Raw genomic sequence first — 21,813 nt, 5'->3', positions numbered from 1 at the left:
ATCCCCATGGCTTAAAGAAATTGCAGACATCTGCTTAAAATGTTCATCTCTTCTGTGGCATGAGAGATTCATAATCCACCCTTGTTTAATAAAAGCGGAACGATATTTCAAAGCAACCAGAGACAGGTTTTAGTTTTAAATGCTGTCTTTTTCAACTCCAGTGGACAGAAACCTGCACATGCCTGCTTTTACACTGAAATGTCAAAATAATCCTGCAGCAGGATTGCTGCGGTATATATCAAAATAAGAGATAATATTTAGATCTCTGTACAGTTTAACAGCTTGCCCCGTGGCCTTTGACTGCCACTAGGTAGTAGATGTAGCTCACCTTCTAGGTGAGGGCTCCAGTAAATGATTTGGTGGTTCAAGTGTTGCCTGTTGAGAGAGAGGCCAAGGATCAAGCGACACATGGTGCTAGGCACTAGACCACTTTCAAAATGAAGAAAACACAGCCACAGGGTCCTGAGGGATGGCAGGTGGCACCCGCTGGAACAAATGGAATGCATGCCAAGATCACTACCAGGTGGAACCGAGTACATCTATTTTGCTCCCCAGCCTCTTCCCTACACATCTTGTCTCCCTGCCCCTGCTGTCTGGGTCAAGGGTGGAGGGCAATGTCCCAAGCAGGAAGACCACCCCTGCCTCCTATCCAGATGTTTGCCTTCTGTCAGTTTCCTGCTGGAAGAATGACCCACCCATAGCCTGGCTGCACTTTGTCTCTTAAGGTGCTTTTTGTAGAAATCTGTACCTCTGAGGTGCCATGTGGAGTCTGATTGGCTGCCTAGTTGCTTTGCTTTGTAAATAGATTTTACGGGACAGTTCTCTGTGCATGTTCTCTTAATAAGGAAACTGATACCTGTAAGAGGAAGCGGCTGGAACGATCACATGACAAGGTGGGAAGTACAAAATTTCACGTTTTCATTTCCAGGGAATATATGCAATGAATGAAATGATCAGCTTGCATGCTGTGAACAGATGTAGCTTATCATAGAACTGTCTTTGGTAGTGACAGTCTATCAGAGTATATCCCTTGTTTGGTAAAAGCATGGATTACCCAAATTTCATGCCTTCTTAAGTGAGGACACACCTATTTGTTTCTTGGAGTGCTTAAAGAAAATAGATCTAACAATCCTATCATTCCTTTTCAGGCCAAAGTTCCTTTTAGCTAAGTACTGTCTTTTAGAATTATAGTATTGAGAACACCGGAAGTTTATATATATAAACCAGTATTGGGTTATAAATAATGCTCAGTATTGTCAACTCTACCTGGCTGGGTTCTCCATGGGTTTCGGCATAATGTTTGCCCAGCCCTACCAGGAGACACCACGGGATGAACACAGTATTCCCCACATCTCCTCCACCACTGTGTTTCAGTCCTTTCTAAATACATTAATGGTTATTATTTCAAATATTTGGTATGTAGCAAAACAACCTTTTAAAATATGAGCTGCTACTTAATTGAGCTGCTTAAACAGAACTGCACATTTGCCACATTGCTTTTAATCCCCGAAATAAATGTCAACAACTGTAAATAAAACATTTCCCAAGGCAATTCTTGATTGTTCAAGAAGACTGGTTATAACCCCCCCCCCAAAACTGTTGTTTTCACTGTATTGCACATATGAAAAAATAATGCCACTGTCAAGATTATTCAATAGAAATTGCTTTAGGGTGAGCAGAATCGGGTTTTGTTCCTCTGCTAGGAGACTAACCTTCACGTAAATCTTTAAATGTGTTCATGTCCATCTGGCATGTGCCTGGCTCATCCTTCCTGTTGCTTCATCCATCTGTTTTCAATTTGGTTCCAATCTTCTGCAAGTCAACCCCCCCCCCCTTCTTTATAGGAAAACAGTTAGACAAGTCTTTGGAATAAAACCTCTCGCATGTCCAGGAAAAGCCCCAACCTTTTATAGAAAGCTGCCTTAGCCAGAGTCATCAGACCCCTGATCTATCACTGCCAAGTTTGACTAGTAACAAGAGTCCTGCAGAATTTATTTATTTTTTTCTGATGGATTTCCATCCAAGTACCTACCAGGTTTGACTCTGGTTATCTTTTGAAACCAGCCAAGATTGGTGCATTGGGGGTTGCTATGGCAGATATGTCCTTGTGTGGGTGCCTGTGGTGAACTTATTTTAGTGGTGGGAGAGCTGTTATACTGGGCAGTGATTGAAGCGGTACCTGGATAGTGTCATAAGTAAAGCCTCTGACATATAATTACTTCAGGACATTGGGAAATTTAACAGGTTGCAAGCAAAGGCCAAACGGGCCCCCTTCCCCTTAGTCCCCATACTAAATGGCTAGTTGGACCTCAGTGGGCGAGAGCACAGTGCCGCCCATCACATCTGATCCAGCTGGTTATTTTAGGAGACTCAGGAATCAAGAGTGTAGAATTTTTTTGGTGGGTGGAGGAGGGCTACATCTCCTAGGTGTAAATCCAGTTATTTGTTCCCATTGAATCAAGGGGGTTACAGAAATGTTGACTTACAGTTCAGCAGTTTGTTCCATGGGCCTACTCCAGCTGGTTGTGGGGGGGCGGGTTTCTCAGAACTGTAGTGCTGCAAAGTAACTTGTCTAAGTTCTGCCAGGAAGCATGTTTGGTCTCCATCTTTCAACAGAAGGGAATAGCTGGAGAGTTTATGAGGCACAGCTGGGGAAGCTTGTCCTGCTGCCCACCAATTAAGCCCAATGGCCTGATTCCATTGCTTCACTCTGCCTAAAGGCAAATAGGAAGTACAAATAGCTGTTAATTTGGGTGGTGGGATGGGGAATATTACCTTGAAATGTTTATTTTTGCAGGTTTTTACTGATGATTCCAGGCAATTTATTACATTTTGTACTCCTGTTTTGGGGTGCAGAGTGAGAACAATGTGAGCAATGTTCCAGCCTGGGTGGAGGCTTCTTTATAGCTCACAATTTCTCTTAACAAGTGACCTTTAAATGTTAAGTATCTATAACTTTTTTAACATATTGAACAAGAAAAAAAAGGTAATAAAATATCTCCTTCTTAGACATTTCCTGGTGTCTGTTCTCCCCATCTCACCCAGGGGCTGTAATTTTTTTCTGCAGAATAAAGGTTAAATAAATTAAATTCTGCCTAAAATGTTCTACCATTTCTCTGAATTCCAAAGCAAGAGCCGAAGAAATGAATGGCGCTTCTTTCTCACTCTTTGGAATTCTCACTTTAAATCAGTTACATATCCTTATGCAAGACATTCTTAAATTGTGTATTATGACACACTGTGGTAGTAATGTGTGCATGTGAATGTGGATGCCTTGTGTAAAAAAACAACCAACCAACCTTTTGATGCCAAGTTATCAGGAAGGGGTTGTCAAGCTACTGTACTCTATTACAGCAAAACAACAATTGTGTTTAAAGTTCTCTGCACTAACTGCTGACTAAGTTACTTTGAGGTCAGCTTTCATGGTTAGTTGAAATCCAACTTTTATCAAATGAAATGCTTTTGTCCTTCAGGTGCCACTGTCCCCTGCTAAGGTTGCCTGTTGTTTTTCTCTATGATCCATTCCTTTGGTGTTCCTTCCTCATTCATAATGCAGTCTGCATTTGATGTGGGCAGTTCAGTCAGTTCTTCATAGAACCATTGCTGAATGACAGACAAAGGTTTGGAGGCAAATTACCCCTCACTTGGGAGGAGGCTGCTTGTTGCAGCTCTGCATGAAAGCTGGGCTTGCTTTTTTGGCTTTCAGAATCTAACAGGATAATCTGTTCCAGGTGTCAAGAGTGAAGTGTCTATTCTAAAGAAAACCCGACTTCATTTTTAAAATACTTACTTATATACCATGAAGTTGTTGACAAGGTGAAGTAACTGAAATTCATATACCCTGCGTTTGGCCTGTAGATTGGGATAGGAATAGTACTCTTTCCTCTTGCACAAGTGAGTACATGCTGGTTGAAAAAAGAATATTATGTTGGTTTAAAGGCATGATTGCACCAGCGAGAGGCTACTGCCAGCAAAAGGATCTGAAAGCAGAGAAAAAGAGAAAGGGATTCCCAGGGATTACTTAGAAATGAGACCCATCTCCAAGGTGGCAGCAAAAAAACAGCTTGGAAACATCCGCACCCTTTGTTTTAAAAATGTTTGCTCTTCAATAATAATAATAATGATAATAAACTTAACTATGTTAAAAAGAAGATTATTATTATGAACATTTAAAGGTTGCTGTTAAGGCAAAGCACTACACTGGAAATTCAGTCTGTCACAGGCAACTGGGACTTGTATTCTCCCTGCTGCTTTGAAAGCCCTTCTCGCACGTATACCCCACATTTCTAAAACATCATGTTGGTTTAGAAAAGCTAGGGATTCCAGGGGGAACTGCTTGGAAGTAAGCACATTCAGGGACAGCTGCCTAAAAGATTTTCTTTATGAAAATTGGACAGAGTAAACAGCTTATTTGGCAGCCAGGGCGCCCTAGGCTGAGCCCTAAGGTCTGCTGTTTGTTTGTTTGTTTATTTTACTCAGCATTTTTGTTTCCAAAGGGAATATTCACACTTGCTTAGGATATTTTTAAAAGCCAGCGTACAGTACACAAAAGACAAGCTAACACACATACACGCACCAATAAGGCCTAAAATTATGAAATGCGTACAAAGCCAGATAATCTGCTCTTCTTTTTGCACTAATGCCAAATTGCATGCAATGGCGTCGCAGTGAAACAAGCCCCATGTTTCTGCACCGGGAGGTGGACCATTCAAGTGATACTAGTTTTCTAATCTCACGTAATAATAAACATGGTTAATATTTCAGGTGCCACAGGAGTTTTTGTTTTCTTTCAGCTGACACATTCAGTTACTTCAACAGAGGAGAAGCATAGCAGCTCATAAATAAACAAATAAAAAAAGATCTTTCTCTGCATGTAGCACAAAAACGCTACAAACCAACCAACAAACTCTTGTGCCACTTTTTAAGGCTAGACTGATTTCAATACGAGCCTGAAGAAAGCGGCGGCTGCTCCAGGAAAGCTCCTACAGGAATATTTCTAAAGATGCCACAAAATGTTGCTGCTGTTTTATTTTTCTACATGCAATTCAAGCAGCAGCTGGATTTTTTTCTTTCTTTCTAAGTATTTATTTAGGGCTTGGGACTCCTGCCAATTCTCCTGACGGGTCTTCCTCCATTTCCCCTTCAGAAACAAATAAATACATATATAAAATAATCTAGGAGTCTATTTAAATAAACCTAGTCGTCTTAAAAGTGCCTCATATATTTGTCTATATGCATGTCTAATATATCTGTGCCTGTGTTTTTACCACATAGAATACAGTATATGCTTTTTTACCACATAGAATATATGCTTGTATGTGTGTGTATTTATTACCACCTAAACATTTTTAAATTGGTCCATATACGTATACATATGTGTATATACGTTTATTAACACCTAAACTCTCCCTCAAACATTCCCGCGCCCCTCATGAGGCGAAGCTGAGGCGGCGCGCGCGAGGCCGCGCCCCCCTTTTAAAGCCACCTATGACGTCAGCTCCCTCCTCGGCCCCGCCCGCCGACTCCCGCCTCGGCCAGGCGGAACCCCGCCCCGGTGTGGGCGGGGCGAGGGCGGGACCGGAAGTAGGAAGCGTCCGCGCGCGGAAAGAGAGGAGGCGAGGTGGTGGTCGTTGCTGGAGGGAGAATTGAGGTGGGTTGGGGGAGGGGGAATCGGGGGTGTTTGTTTTGTTTTTCTCCCCCTCCCCTTTTTGTTTTGCAACCCTCTCTGTCTTGAGAGGTCCAGTCCAGACCTTAATTTGCACCCTTGCTTTTTGGAGCAGGGGGCTGCCTCTTTTCAGGGGCAACAGTGCCTCTGTGCATGGGCAGAGGGAGAGAGAGCTTTGCAAAAAAGCAAACAAACCCCAAAACCCTCCAAAAAGAGGAAAAGAAGTCGGGGGCGGGGTGTGTGTGTGTCGAAAGGAGCATGAACCCCCCTGGTTCATCTATACTAGGATTAAATCCATAGAACAACAGCCCAAACCTTCCTCATGGAAATCTGGCTGATTTACCTCCAAGGATGAACTAACGGCCTCTTATGGACAGTTCGTACACGTTCGGGTTTTTCTTTGGTTTGATGGTTTAACTGAGGTTTGTTATTGAATTTTGGCTTACGTTGTGTTGTAATCTGACCAGAAGATGGGCAGGGTTAAATAATTTAGATGAAAGAAGGAAGGAAGGCACAAACTGACCCAGCTTTCAAGTTCTCCTCAGACGTCTTCAGCAGGCAAGGTAGATTTAAAAAAAAAAGATGGAGGAAAGAGGGGGTGGAAATCCAAATATTTGGGTCGGCATTTCGAGGGACGAAGAGCTGCCGTCAAAGTAAGTCCCACATTAGAAAGTGGGGCTAGAAGAGCCACATATTGGGGTGCAGGGAGGGGTTGGGATAAGCCTCCAGGTCCAAGAGGGACAGTTTTCCTCCCTTGTAAGCGAACTTAAAGTCTTGTTTCTTTTAACCCCAGTACTTCCTCCTGATATACTTGTGGTCTGTTTTGATGACTAGTCCATCGTCAAGGGACGTGGGTGGCGCTGCGGGTTAAACTGCAGAAGCCTCTGGGCTACAAGGTCAGAAGACCCGCCGTCGTAAGATCAAATCCACGTGACGGAGTGAGCTCCCGCCACTTGTCCCAGCTCCTGCCAACCTAGCCATTTAAAGGCATGTAAAAATGCAAGTTGATAACTAGGTACCACCATGGTGGGAAGGTAATGGCGTTCCGTGTCTAGTCGCACTGGCCACGTGACCACGGAAACTCTTTGGACAAACACTGGCTCTATGGCTTGGAGACAGGGATGAGCACATTCCCTAGAGTCTGATACGACTGGATTAAATGTCAAGGGGAACCTTTACCATATTTATAAAATAGCCACGGGGAATTGGTAGACCTCCAGATTTTGTTGGGTTTCCACTTCCTGTCCACTCTTCGCAGTCCACCAAGAGTACAGGATGATGGGAGTAGAGAAGTCAAGCAACATTTCCTGCTCCTGTTTTGTTGTTGTTGCACAAGTCATGACGGTTATGGTGCTGCACCATGTATCTTTTTTTCAGACAAACCCTATGATCCACAAAATTTATTAACGATGGTTTGCTTAACAGATCTTGTATATTCAAATTGTTGATAGGTTTTAGCCCAGTGATTTACAAACATGTATGACTTTGAAAGATTGTTGAAACAGGGTTGGTGGTTTTTGGTTTTTGTACTCGTAGAGATTGCAGAATGGAGTCTGTGACCGAGATCCTTCAGAATTATGGACAGATGTTTGCTTGTCGGTACTCTTCGGAAGACAAGGAGTATCAGAAGTATGTCCAGCGGCCGGAACAACCACCTCCCATCGTTGAAAACTGGCTAAACAGGTAGGGCTGTAACATCCTTATTACCATATTTTTTTTAAGTGGCTGGTGGAGAAGTGAGAATGGAGTGTAAGTTATGAGCGACCATAAAGCAATGCAAATGTTTTTTTAAGCCACCTAGAGTTAGTGTCCCAGTTATGCATATAACTGAGAACAGAACATTCATGTGAGAATCTGGCAGATGAACACTTGGGAACATACAAAGCAGAACCAGGTTTGAGGTACATCAATAAAAATATGGAATAAATATGTGCACGTAACACTGTAGTCTGGGTTAGTAGTTTTCAAATGTTAACCCAGCAAGAAGCTGTAAAGATGCACCACTCAAATTACTTTGTCACCTTAGGGTGATTGACCAAAGTTTGTCCCTAAGAAGCAAAAGAGTCATTAAAGCATATGCTTGTATAATCTGAAGGGGGTGGGCAATGATTTATTTTGAGTTGCTTCAGAAGTTACATGGAAATACTGAGCTACTTGGTGGTAACCTCAAGATCATACAGAATTAACATGAGTAAATGATTAAATCTGAATACAAGACATGGAGCTGCATGTGGCCACGCACCAAAGGGTTCTGTGTGAATCTCCTGGGCTTGTCATCTGCCTTGCACAGTACGAACCATCACAGTTGTCTGTTAAAAACGGCCACAATAATAAAACCAACAAATAATGGTTTTCCCTAGGCCCCCACCCCACCCTACAGCTGAGGACTACTGCAAGTATACATAACCAATGTTGCTTCAGAGAAGCAGGCTTTTGCAGGTGTTTCTATTGTTCTACAACCCTGGGAATGTGGGTGGACGGGGACGTGATGCCAGCCTGACATCGCCTTCAGTCATCTTCAATCCTGCCGTCTCCAGATGGAGAAAGGTTGCCAAGCACCTGGCAGCACCCAGTCGGCATGAGTGATATTAAACCTGATAGAACACACGTTGATTTGCCTTGATATAAAGCATGTCTGTGCCTGAGTGCCTAGGAACCATAAAATTCTTGTTTGTTTTTGCTACAAACTGTGGATGATTAAGCAGGGCCCATCGTGATTCCTGCTGTGATTGTAAAAGCACTGAGGTTTGTTTGTTTAATATCATTTATAGGTGGCCTTTCTCCCAAAGTGGCTCGTAATGTTAAAACAAGTAATATTAAAAGCACAATAAACTGCAGATTTAAAAGGCATTCAATGTGCAATAATTAAACATCCATTAATTAATTCAAAACCACCGAAAACAACTGTAGAAAAGCAAAACAGCACCCCAAGGGACTCTTAACATAGTTATGCAAAGCCTACCTGAAGAGGTGGGTCTTTGACTTTTGGCAGAAGGAGTAAAAGGGAGCAGAACACTTAAGGTTGAAGTATGAAACAAGATTATGCTTTACATGTGTTCACACTACGTTCCACTCTGTCAGCCATTTTAGCCAAGCAATTTCCACAGGTATCTTACTTTTTTATGTTTCAGAGAACCTGCCATATCCGAGATGATTCAGACTTATGAAAAGATGTTTACACATCGATTTACGCCAGAAGATGAAGAATATCAGAAATATGTCCAACGGCCTGCAGATCCACCTCCCTTAGTAGAAGACTGGAGATGCAGATGGGGTGGGAGCCAGCGATACAGAGATCGGTACCGTTTTTTAGATTGTGTTTTGCAAGCTGGACTTCTTGTTTCCATTTTACTTATGAAATTTAGGGTGTGCGTTTTTTTTTTCCTCAGTGAAGCCAAGAAAGATTTGGGGTACTCTTATTGGGAGAAAGGTGGCCTATAAATAAAACAAATATATAAAAATGTTTTCTTATTCACTATGTTGCTCTAGGCAGTGGCTAGATTTACTGAAGTGCTATTCCATGGCCAAAGGATTGTTGACTAAGCCTCAGGCCTTTAACCCACACCATTTCCTTTCTTGCTTTTTGGTGGACAGCAGTTGATCCCTGATGGGCCTTGCTAGTTGTGGTTGTTTGCAATGAATCTTCTGGTGGAGAATAGCAGGCCTCTGCTTAAGCAATACCGGCAGTTCTTCTGCATTTTCTGAAGAGCGGAGACAAAAGTGCTCTTCCTGATAAAGGGAATGAACTGAAATCTATGAAGGATTGGCCCTGGGAGTCTATGGTTTACTTGGTCACAAAATGATCCCCCCCCCCCTTTGCAGAAGAGAAACGAGAGCCAGGCTTTTCCTAATCAGCCAAACAGCCGGTTGTTCTGTGGCATAATTATTAATAGGAAAAATGACTGTGCTGAGCAGTGGACTCAATATTCCCCCTCCCCTCCAGCTGTCCAGAAAAACACAAAAAACTAATTTGCATCCTTAGATAACCTTTGACATATTCTGTAAGGTCTGATCCACATTTCTTGTGATGCTTTACGACTGCTGAATATACATCATCTCATCTGCTTCAAAGCACTTGGGATTTTACACCTACCACAAATACTCTGAGTCATGCTTTAAAACACTCCAGGCTGTACTTTACTCCCCTTCCTTGGGTTGAACTTAATCATGACTGCTGGTACTTATGAAACAGAAAAGGACGCGGTGATTAGACTGGTTTGAGTATGGCTTGTGCAGGATTTCATGGCGTTTAGGCACTGTGAGTCAGTTTATAGCACAGGTGGGAATCAGGCAAGCATGGGCTGTCTGCATCGCTGCTGGGCCTTCCTGCACCCTCCCTGAGTTCCTCCATCATTAAAAAAGAAAAAAAAGCTCATTCTATTTGCAGTAGGAATGGGTGGATGCAACCTATGAGGGTCTGGGGGGGGTGGAAACATTCCCCAAGATTCGCTGTAGTGTCCTGGTTTATATAGGCATTTCACTCTAGCTTAAATGCACCATTTGGAAAGTCTGCTTTAAAAAAATCAAAGGTATTTGCCCGCCTGTCTTAGCCCAGCCCATTCCAACACTGCCGGGAGATTGTTGTAAGTCTGGGATGTAACTTGGGATCTAACGTTTACCTCAACCACTGAGCATGAGCTCTTCTATATTATTTAGGAAGTCCTCTTTGCAAAAAAAGGGGAGAAAATACCTATTTGGCTGGTGGCTTCCTTCCTTCATTGCCTGGCAGGTTCGACCTTTATCAAGAGATGCTAAGCCATTCATGTGGACATTTTGCAGTATTTATTTTCAAAGGATTTTTCTTCATAGGAGAAAACTACTATTCATAGTTTTTTGGGTTTTTTAAAAGTCAGATCTAGGTAAACATATTTGGAACAACATATATTTTAGAAGATCACTGACTATCCGTGGTGTATATTGAAAATAAATGTGGTTCTACGCATGCTGTTTCCCTCTTTACAGATCCAGACATGGCAGGCAGTCTGGAGACAGAGATCGACATGATCGCCAAGGAGGCCACCGATCGGGTCAGTGGCAAGAAAGAAGTTGGGGGAACAGTCACCAGCAACACAGGCAAGGTCACGCTCCCTACTCCCAGCATCGGTGGTCACCCCAGTATGGCTACAGTTCATATTCTCAAGGGTCCCAGTACGGCCAGTATGGCCATTACTAGCCCAGCAGCTTCCTGTGCCTGTCGGAGAGAAGAACACGTCCCTTTTGTTCGTTTTGTTCTTTTTAACCATCGACTTCAGTCCGTTTTAGTTTTTGGTATGTGATGTAGGAAAACATGGCTCTCTTGTTGTTTTTAAAGGTGCTCTCTGTGTGTTTACACAGTGTCCATTATAACAAGGGAAGCAGAGACTGAAACCAGTCTCAAAGCTGAACGATAAACTCACTACCTCTTATTTTCTTGTGACTCTCGCGTATCAAGAGATACTTAATCGTCAGAACAAGGGCAACATTTGCTTCGTATTGGAAGAATAGCCAATAGCCCTCGGCTCAAAGGGGATGTTTTTCCTGAAATGGTGATTCATCCTATTTTGTAGCTAAGGGGAGGAAAAAATATATATATAGTGGCACTGTAGCATGGTTTTCAGTTTAATTCTGAAATATGAGCTACAAAGTCACACTAAGTGGTAAATAACTATAGGAGACGCAACATTTCATGTTTTTGTTTTTAAATGCAAGATTCATGCAAGATTCATCAAGGTTAAATTGTGTCATTTTAAAATGTGTTTCTCCTGCTGTTTTGTTTCCCCAAAAGTGTTTGCTGATTTAGCTCTCGCATTGGTCAGTGTAAATAAAATAAAAACCCAGTGATTTGGTGAAATTCTCTCCTTACGCAGGCAGCTCTTTTCCTCCAAGGGAAGCTGGACAACCCATGTGGGGGGAACCCTTTCTTTTAGGGTCAGAAGGTGGGCTTCTCCTCATTCTCAGCCGTCCTACAGCTAGGGGGTTTTTTTGGACTAGGTCCAGAAGGGTGGCTATTTTGAACTCGGTACTCCCTGTTCACGAGGGCTGAGGATAACTCTGCTTCTGGCAGGAAGCTAGAAGTAGAATAATCTCCAGAATGAACACAAGACACCAAGAATGAAAAAGGACTAGATGTACAGCAAGAAAGAACTAGAGAGGCAGGCTGGAGGAGGGTCAACAGAGATTAAGTATGGCTGAAGACTGAAGGAAAATGGCAAAATGACTTGTTGCTCAGCTAAAGCGATCCCCAAGTGGGCCAGGGTATTTGAGCAGCTGATACAGAAGATCCCAGAAGCCTCTCGGCAGATTCTGCTGCCTCATGGTGAAGAAGGTTCTTCTCTGGCACAAGACAGATCAGCCTGGAGTGCAAGAAGCAGCTGGGGGTGCTTCTGCTTCCTAGTGTATCTGCTAAGCTTCTTTGTGTGGGCATGAAGTGGGCCTTTTAATGCGGCTTCTTCAGCGTCTCGGCAGGATTCTCAAAGCAGCTCTCCCGCCTTTGCTGTCAACACAGAGGGAGCCAAAATAAAAAAAGGAGAAACACGAGCAAAACGGGAGGCCATGATCCCATGGTGTGATTCCACTGCCTGAACTCCTTGTCCACGGAGGGCAGGCCCACGTCCCTGGGGGAGGGGGGAGGCTACCTCCCTGCACCCCCAGCATCTGCTCTGGGGACCTAAGAAATCCCCACACGGCTGCTGCTGTGGGAAGGGAAGGAGACTCAAGATCTGTCAGGTACACAGTTTCATGCCACACATCAGTGGGCTCCAACTTTGGGCCCCCAGATGCCCTTAAGGTTAAAACTCCCAGAAGCCTTACCACTGCTTGCTGGGCCGGCCAGGACCTGCAGGGAAGGGGACCCATGGTCGGGAACCCCACGTTATAAGACATCCAGCGTGCCTACTGCAGCCTTTCCCAATGTCACTTGCATTGCATTGCCACCATAACGCCCAGACCTGCGTTAAGAGCTTGTGAATCCCCTTTTTGGAAACAGGAAGTGAACAGCTGGTATCCTTGCTTTCCTTAAAAAGCCCTTGTAAAGCTGAAACCAAGCCCAGAATGTGTGGCGTGTTTAAAATCCAAACCAATTAAAGGGTGATTTCTGATTCTGGAGGGGAAGGGGTTTTTTGGGGGTGTCACAGAGGCTTTTATTTTCGTGCAATAGCTCCAGCAACTGAACCACGTTCTTTTTCTTTTTTAAATCGAGCTCACCATCACATGTGTCGGTGAATTCATGCAGTCTTGTCATTGCTACCAAGGCTACAAATATCCGTGTATGGAATAATAGTTTCAGAAAGCTGCGAATCACAGATACCCTGTTCTCTAGCACCACCCACCTCCAGGCTAAACCCTATTTGACAAGGGGGAAAATGTAGATAAACACACACGGGACGAAGGCCATTCATTTACACTTGACAGTTTAACAGCCTTTTGAGATCTGTCAAACCATCCCCTGCCAATTCATTTGCTTCACAGCAGGTTTCTTGGAATAGCTTTCACACCAAAGGCTTCCTCAGAAAGGTCTTCAAAAGGTTCTCCAACGGGAATAAAATAAAAGGCGGTTGATCCGTGAAGCAAACCTGTGCAAAATGGTCCAGATTTCAGATTATTTTAAAAATAAAATCCAAGATTATTAAACAGATGTTTACACCTCCGCTAAGGTGGCCGCTCCAAGCCTTGTTTAAAAATAGAGGATATGAATCACCAATAAAAGAAGGCAGGAAAGGGTCCTGATTTATGTAAAACTGCATGTGCTAATGTCTGTCTAGACTATATGTAGAAATGCAACAGGCTTGGAGCACATGTCACTTGAATGGAGAAGACTGGGATCAGATGACCTATGCTAACCCAGCGTGATCAGTCTGTGGAACTCCTTGCCAAAGGACGTGGTGATGGCATCTGGGCTAGATGCCTTTAAAAGGGGATGGGTCCAGATTTCTGGAGGAAAAGTCCATTGCAGGTGACAAGCCATGATGGGGGTGTATGATCTCCAGCCTTCAAAGAAAGGTACCTCCAAATGCCAAAGGCAGGGGAAGAGGAGGATCAGGAGACAAGTATATCTAGTGGTCTGGTGTGCTCCCTAGGAAGCTGGGCTGAGGGCGAAGGCCAGGTCTGTTTGCATGGATGCCTTGCTGAGTCTTTTTTTCCTGGGATTTCTTTTTGTCTCCTGAGCACATGGCCTGGGGGTGGGGCCTAGGGGTGGGACTTCCTGCTGTAAAAGAGCGTGTCCCAGGACCGCATTGAGAAATTCTCAAATTTTGTATCTGGCCTTAATATGGTAAATAGGAAAGCCAATTAGATTTGCATAAGCCGGGGAGTCAGGAAAGTTTTAAGGATCAGATCATACTTTTGCACTATTAAAGAGCAGGCCGGGTAGGTGGGGCTCGTCAGCCATGGAAGGCAGCCCATCTAGGAGAAGGAAAACTCCTATTTCAAACCTCCACTGCCTTGTGGCTATATCCACTCATGGAAAAGGCTTCAGGAGTTAACCTCGAGGCAAAATCCGGAGCTGGAGTCCCGAAGGCAGCATGTGTCGTTCTGCCAACTCCTGCGACATTGCTGGAACCAGTTGTATTGGCTCTTGCCTTTCCATTGGATTATTTCAGCAATGTGGAGAGGGGGGATCTGCTGCTTGGGTAACAGCCTATCCTCCATATTACCTTACCCGGGCTTCATGCTCTGGAGAGGACACTCCTCGATTCAGAGCATGTTACCATAGTCTCTTGAGACTGAAGGATGCCTATATATATATAGGTGTGCTCCCAGAGGAAGATACATGGCCCTGAGATTTCCTGCCCTCGCACCTCATACAAGTTTTACAGGCTCTCAAGGGATCCCTAGTGAGAAATTTTAAATTTTGAACCAAGCAGACTCTTTGTTCCTAGAGATTGGGGTGGAAAGATTTTGAAGGGTGCACAAAAGCCCATCCAAAGCCTGACCGAAGCCAGGGCCCCCCCAGTTACTCACAAACAATAAGTTTCCAACACGAAGGGCAGCCAGATACAAAGGCTGAGACAAAAATTGCGCTGACCGATGACATGCAAGAGTCCAGGGTCCTTGATGGCCAGCTAGGGGCCCATCTCACGTCTTTGCTTTCGAGTGGGAGGGAGGGTCTGTCATGGGCTAAGAAAGAGGAGATGCGAAATAAAAGGTAAGCCGTACTGAGTCGAGGGAAAAACAGAACCCCTTTCGCTAGGACTGACAGGCAGGAGGAGCGTTTTAATGAGCTTGATTCTACGCCAAGGAAGAGGCACGAACAGGAAAGCATGTGAGATGAAATTAAGGCATAATAAAACCCGACTGGAAAGCCAGAAAGGGTGATGAGGGTTGGAAGCAAAAGAGCTGGCATCCTTTATTTATTTTTTTTCCGCTTTGGCAGAAAACGCAGTCCAGATTGTGTGGTGTATGTCAAGAATGTTCTTAGGGGAAGATCAAGATATGCCGTCTCTTCTAAAGATTCTGGAGTCAATCATGCTCTTCAAAACACAACCCTGCCAGCACCGAGAATAATCACTCCTCTCCATGCAGGGCGTTTCAAGTGTTCCCTGACCGAGGCGGTAGGACGGTTTTGGTTGAGGTGAGATCTGAATTCGGGGCCTCCTTGCTCAGAAGGGAGGGGGGGGAAAAAGGGTTGCTGGCGTAAAGTCAGCAAGGAGAATGGATAAACGGCTGGGATGCTTCAAAGGCTGATTTATTTCAATGGGTGATTTGCCGACCCAAGTCTGAAATCCAGGTGTCTTTTGACAAAGAGGATTTTAATCCACGAAAGTTCCCATAGTAATAAATAAATATTATACGCTGTCACTGGGCATTGATCTTAGAACAACAAGGGCTGGAAGCGACCCTGCAGATCATTGAGCCCAGCCCTTGTCCAGGAGGCACCGAGGGGGGGAATCAAACTCCCGACCTCTGGTTCCACAGACAAGAGACCTAAACCGTTGAGCATCCAGGATCACATCTTCATTCTTTCTTGCTTTGTCTCCCCTTAATTTTGCCAACAGATTTCAAGTATCCACTTGCCTCCTTAGAAAGCAAGCTCCATGCACAGGTTTTGTGTGAATTATATAAATGCCACGCAAGTTGTCACACAAGTGACTTTAACGTGGCAGTGAAGCCTGAAGTGAACACAGACTATGTTAAAAGCTGAACCGAAACACTTGGATTTAGCCCTAAGCGTCCAAGCGTATCCTCTTCTCAAATAGATGATTTTCACATATTTTCTAGGAAAGAAGTGGGGGGCATTGCCCACTTTTCTGAAATCTGTTTACTGAGCCTCAGACATGTTCCATATCAGGCCCTCTCTGAGAAGACTCGTAGGCCTGGCTGCCTTGGAATCGATAAATGAAATGCTGAAATGCTTTTCCATTCACAGAGAGATGTCGTTCCCATCGTAGCAATATTGATCCACACAGTTCCATGAGGCTAATGCGTGATCATGGCAGAGACAGGCAGGTATCAGCAAGTTACGGAAAAGGCTTCTGAACCACAGTTTTCTCTTACTGGGTTGGGATATGTTACCATGGAACATTATGTTTTAGTTTCCAAATTCACTTTTGCATTAGCCATGCACGTTCTTTGAAAAATTACCATCCACAGACAGAGGGATAAAGAGCAAAATGGATTCTTGAATCATTTCCTTACTATTGTTGTCCAGTGCCATCAATTCAATCATTTCAAACAAATCAATTTTGATTTCTTTACTGTCCAGCTTCCACACCCATCCATGATCAGAAACACAAGAGTGGGGATGGTCTTGGTCTCCAGCTTTCTAGTTCCTTCATTAAACAACTGAAAGAGTTGATTTGGGGCATCACAGAGGCAAAAGCAGTAATATCTGCATTTTAAAATGAAAAGCGATGTTAAAATAATGCACCATCCTAAAAGAACATAGAAATTCTCATACAATTTACAGATCTGCAACCTTGTGTGCATGGAGGCGAGTATAGAAATAATTTTTATTGTTGAAAGAAAAAAAAAGGATCTTGTGGCACTTTTAATGCCTGTAACCCTTAAACACTTATGCCAATTAAAAACATTTAAATTGAAATCAGAGCACGGTAAACTCAGCATAACGAGGAAGGCAGAATAGACAGCTTGCAGGCATGTTAAGTCTGCGGTGCAGGTCTGAGTGTTGATGGAGACCTTTGTGACCCCACGCCTCCCCATAGGGTCCTTCCTCTTTAAAGCAAAGATGTACTCGACAGCTAGCTGTTCAAAAAGAGGATACCTGCAGGTAAAAAGTAGGATGGCCCTCTGCAAATTAGGACACATGCTTGTTCTAGATAGGAGTATTTGCCATAAGCAGGAGGAAATGGATTCCTCCCTGCTGAGTCTTTCCCAAAAGGGAAAGAATGTCTGGAAAGATGGAAGCATTTGGCATCAGACGTCCTGGTGGCGGGGGTAAATGTGAGCCGGGGAGGAGCCGCTGCTTATGAGCCAGTGAAGTTTGGGGTTAGGGGAATCAAACATATAATCTCTTTTAAGATTTTTTTAAAAAAATGTTGGAAACCAAGCACACACACACAAAAAAGCAGCTTGGCAGACATCCGGAGAAGCGAGATTAGTGGGTTTATCCCCACCTTCAGAAGAAAGAGAGACGAAAGCCACCCAAACCGTACAGAGCTAAAATCAGGCTCTTCTGCATCTCCCTGTTCACCAAGTTCGTAGCAGTCCTGGTTGGCTTGTTGGAAGTCATTTGGCGACGTTTGACGTCCTGCGTCTGCGTTCTACCGAGGGGGATGATCAGGGAAGGACATGACAGGAGCCCATGGAGATAAGACGACTCCTGGCAGCCGGCGCCCAACTCAAACCTGTGTGTCAGAACTAGAAGGAAAGGATTTGTGACTGGATAAGTTTATCACTGGGCATTTCTAGGATTGAGGTATTCACGGAACATGCAGCAGAGTGCCTCTGTGTTTTTCTCTCCTCCTTTTCTCTCCCGCTTTCATTTTCAGAGGGGAAGGACTATAACAACAGATTCCCTCTGGGAAAAAAAAATACTGTGCAAATCTCCTGTAGGGACAGCTGAGCGGAAGATGTTCTTGGGATATTGTTGGTGTTCTCTAGTGTGCCGAACGCTCAGATCAAGTGCCACGTTTTCATTTTTTTAAAAAACTAAGCGAGGCAGCAAACCATGATTCCTGAGAAGTCCTCGAGGCTTCTTCTGTACATATGGACAGTTTGCGGGACGGAAGATCCTATTAGAGTAGAGCAAGGGGACTAATCTGCCCACCTCAAGAGACATCTGTGCCTCAGAAAAGCTTCTTGAGCGATCTCCCAGTTACAGAGAGTGAATCCAGATTATGCAGAAAGAAAGAGGAGGAGGGGAGGTAGCCGTAAGTAAGTCTTTTTTTAGGGAGAACGGGCCTCCACCTGAATGTTTCCCAGTCTTCTGTCTGGAAAGCAGTTCCGTCCAAGTTTGACTTAAAGGTGGAGAATCAGGAGCAGGAACATCGGATCCCCTGAAATTGCTCATCATCTACAGGGAACAGCATCTGGGTGACAGACTTAACATTTACCCCTCAGCTCCCCTTGTTCTCCACCCCAACCAGAGTGAGATACTCTGAATTCTGGTTAAATACTTTTTTAAACAAAATTTCTCATGCTACATTTATATCTATAAAGCATTTGATATCACTATAGTAATAATATCCAAACACACCTCACACCCTCAGACAAAATTATGGGATGATGCCAAGGCAGCTTGTGCCTCCCGGCCGTGCTAAAATGGCCGTCCGCGTCTTAGGTGACACCTACTTCTTAGCACAGATAAAATGAGCATCTATTCATAGATTAAAGAAGGTTGCCTCAAAAAGGACGCCAGCCTCTGTAACCTCTCCCCCCCCACCCCGTTCCCAAAACCTAATTAAATCCGTTGGATTTGTCAGAAGCTCTTGGTGTTTGCAAAGTTCTAATCGGTTTTCCCTAATGGTGTAGGGAAGCGGTTATCTTTTGCAATGAGGCAAAACTAACACCCTGTAATTACTTCGGGAGGCTGGCAGAGCCTCTCTGCCCTGCCAGCCAAGGAAACAGCTGCCGGGAAATTGATCAGGAAATGTAAATGCAAAGTGTTGTCAAAAGTGCTGGCAAATCCCCATTGCAATGACATCAGAAGAGTCTTTTCCTTCTGGATAATCGTGTGGCCTTCAAGAGCATGACTCTCCTCAATGGTGGCAGCTCTATGAGCATCCTCTCCCCTCATAGGTGAGGAAACACGGTCCTTATGGCTGCAGAGGCATTCAAAACATGATGGGGGTGGGGTGGGGTGGGGAGAGTTTTAAGTGATGAGCAAGTGGGTCCTGGATCAAATCAAACCCGGATGACCTCTGGAGGCAAAATTGTTGAAACTGAGGCGGTCCTACCTTTGGGACAGCGTGAGAAGGCAGGATTCTCTGGAAAAGCCAATCGTGCTGGGAAAGGGGGAAGTCAGCAGGAGAAGAGGGAGACCCAATACGAGATGAATGGACTCCCTAAAGGAAGACACAGGCTCAAGCCTTCAAAAGCTGAGCAGGGTGGCTGAGGACTGGACGTTCTGGGGACGGCTCATTCATAGGTAAGTCGGAGGTGATTTGATGGTACGTAACAACCGCAACAGGTGTAGCGCTGGGCCTAAGGTTCAGAGTGCTTTGTGGTTAAAATGAAGAACAATAACAACCCCCCCCCCCCCCCCGGAGGTAGATGGTGACTAAAAGCCTAATAAATTTATGGCGGCATGAACTTGCACAAGCCAGAACTCACGGCACCCACTGCGTCAGCAATAAATCCAGAAAAACCAGGGAAGCAAGAACATGATGTCGTGGTGCACCACGTTCCTATCTCCTCTCCCCTCCCGTCTGCATCCCATCCCTACGGACGATGCTCAGTTTCTAGAAAGGTGCTGCAGAGTGGCAAATGGCCATGGGTAACAAAGCCCAGTGTCCCCGGGGAATGCTTAAGACCAAAAGATTTCTCTCTAAGGCCCAGCACGACCACACTCCATGAATCCTCACCCCGCAATCCATCTGTTATGGATCTCTTAAAGACGCCCTGCTGTTTGGGGCCTTTCCATGTCTCCATTAAAAAAACAAAACCTTGGGTTGCCATCTAGTGGAGAAGGGCTGGAAATGCAGGCTTCCAGGGTTCTCCATCGCATTCTATGTTCCGTGTCTCTCTGGTGGTCTGGAACGGAGAACGCCGGATCCAGACCCAAGCACCGTACAGTGGCGGTTCTGTTCATTTAGCATGCAACAGGTCGCCTCTGTGTCGACTTTTTAAACTTGGAGCAATTCACCACCAAAAAGTTAAGCTTCTCATCTTAGGCTAGCATAAAATGGGACACCCCTTGTGGTGTAATGGACAGTTTGATGGGCTGGGGACTCAGGAGACCCGGGCTGGTCACGAAAGACCCTATTTGGCCACAGAAACGGCCTGGAGGTGCGGAACTGGTAAAAACATCTCTCACTGACCTTGAAAACCCGATTAGGGTCACGTCCGATCCAACCCGATGACACACGACAGCTTAAAACGGCAATAATTCACAAATTACCTTGGGAAGAGATAACTGTCCAATTACGCAGTCGGGTTTCACGCATTTGGGGAAATGGCTGGGGTCAGCACACCTCTGAGCAGTGCAGAAAAACTTCAGCCGAGGAAATTTTGCAGGCTTTTCATTTACAAGGTTGCCATAAACGGAGGTGACCTACGTGCCCTGGGGAGGACTCAACGGATGCACAAAGCGCTCCATGACCTTTGTTCTGCCAGACGTTCACCCACCAGGAAGGGGCAATCCCCCCCCCAAGAGTCCCAAAACTAGTCATCCAATCCAGAGAACACGGAACCCCCCCCCCCCCATGGCTCCAATTTCACACCGAGGACTTGTTGTGCTCAAGAGCCCTTCTGAAAAGCAGCTGCCGTGAACAGGGGGACCACCACTGGCGACCCTAGGAAGCAAATCAGCAATGCCTCTGGGGGAAACCGTTTGGGAGAGGTTGGGGTGGTGGGTGACGGAGATTCCCGTTAACTGGCAATCCTCCGCAAGAGATTCTCCAAGGCTGCTCTTCTTCCCCAGACAGCCATCTGGGAGACGGGAATGGAAATGTTTGTTTCTCACAAGAGGAAGCCTTCTTTACAGGCAGCCCGGATCAACGAGAAAAATGGGCTGGTATTTTAACAGCAATCACCAGGATGCTGGGAGCCAAATCTATTCTCTGCAACCCACCACTCTTAAAAGAGTCCTCATCAGACACTCTTATCTACTACACCACGCTGAGTACCATATTCTCAAGGGCTGTTCTGTTTTTTTTTCCCTCCAGGAAATCATTTCGGAGGCAAGTCCTCTCCCAAATTCTGAAGAAAACCTACCTTTTCCCTTCCTTTTACATTCCCTTTATGCTTACGGGAGAGGTGCTCACCTTTGACAAATGGGACCGTACTGAAATGCCTGCTTTCCTCCCCTTTCCTTAAAATTTGACAAAGAGGGTCCACCGAACGATCGCACGCACTAAATATATGGCTTGCAGACCCACGTTTTTTGCTCTCCCGGCTGCCTCGAACAGAATAGTTTGCAGAGGGTTATTTAGAGCTAAGATACTCCCTGACAAATCTTTTCTGAAAAGAAGTGCCTCCTGGAGGTCTTCTTCTTACTCTTCTCTCTTGCCGCAGGATGCTGCCCGCTGAGTGGATGAGACCTGAAAGGTGCTCTGGATTCAGAGCTGTCAGAAGCACGAGGAGTCCTGTGCGGTGGGCGCACTCTGCTAAAAAGGGCAGACCCAGGCAGGGAGCCCAGCCGGGGCTCAGAAGCAGGGCAAGTCCGCCTTCTGTGTGGCAAAAAGACCTTTCGAGATCTGGATGTTGCCAGGAGAAGCCGGGCTTGTGGGCAACATCAAATGGACCCATTTGGGTTGACGGGAAAGGATCCCTGGGGATGGGCCCCCATTTCCCGCTGCCTATTGACTTGGTTGGACAATACATTTATACCCTGACACTCCCTCCTGTGAATGGGAAGCTATGAACGTGGTGGTTGTCCTACTTATTTTTACCACCACATCAGCCCTGTGAGGTAGGCCAGACTGAAAGTGAGTGACTGGCCCAAGGTGCTTGAAAACTTTAAAAAAAAAAGATATTGGGAAGACTTTTATGGCTGCACGGGGACGACAGCCCAGGACCTCCACTCCAACACTCTAACCACGATGCTCTTTCCA

At 45.1% G+C, this 21,813-nt stretch overlaps 1 protein-coding gene and 1 long non-coding RNA gene across 4 annotated transcripts; both read left to right on the top strand.

Annotated features, from left to right (window-relative positions):
- The first annotated feature begins 5,530 nt into the window (after nt 1-5,530).
- On the top strand, nt 5,531-11,495 carry RAMAC (RNA guanine-7 methyltransferase activating subunit). Of its 3 annotated transcripts, none has more exons than XM_078381159.1 (4): nt 5,531-5,650; nt 7,202-7,348; nt 8,797-8,964; nt 10,628-11,495. In XM_078381159.1, the coding sequence occupies exons 2-4, from the start codon at nt 7,212-7,214 to the stop codon at nt 10,836-10,838; spliced, it is 516 nt and encodes a 171-aa protein (XP_078237285.1). In that variant the 5' UTR covers nt 5,531-5,650; nt 7,202-7,211; the 3' UTR covers nt 10,839-11,495. The 3 variants fall into 3 exon arrangements, with proteins under 3 accessions (XP_078237285.1, XP_020645866.3, XP_078237286.1); XM_020790207.3 differs by having other exon boundaries at nt 5,580-6,318; XM_078381160.1 differs by having other exon boundaries at nt 5,616-6,228.
- Nucleotides 11,496-12,486: 991 nt separating this feature from the next.
- On the top strand, nt 12,487-17,432 carry LOC144584639 (uncharacterized). Its single transcript, XR_013539022.1, has 2 exons — nt 12,487-13,706; nt 14,390-17,432. It is a non-coding gene; the product is annotated as an uncharacterized LOC144584639 (long non-coding RNA).
- Nucleotides 17,433-21,813: the final 4,381 nt, after the last annotated feature.

Source organism: Pogona vitticeps, chromosome 12, assembly GCF_051106095.1.
Source record: "Pogona vitticeps strain Pit_001003342236 chromosome 12, PviZW2.1, whole genome shotgun sequence".
In the NCBI taxonomy this organism is placed as follows: Eukaryota; Metazoa; Chordata; class Lepidosauria; order Squamata; family Agamidae; genus Pogona; species Pogona vitticeps.
This window is presented reverse-complemented; position numbering and strand designations above follow the sequence as displayed.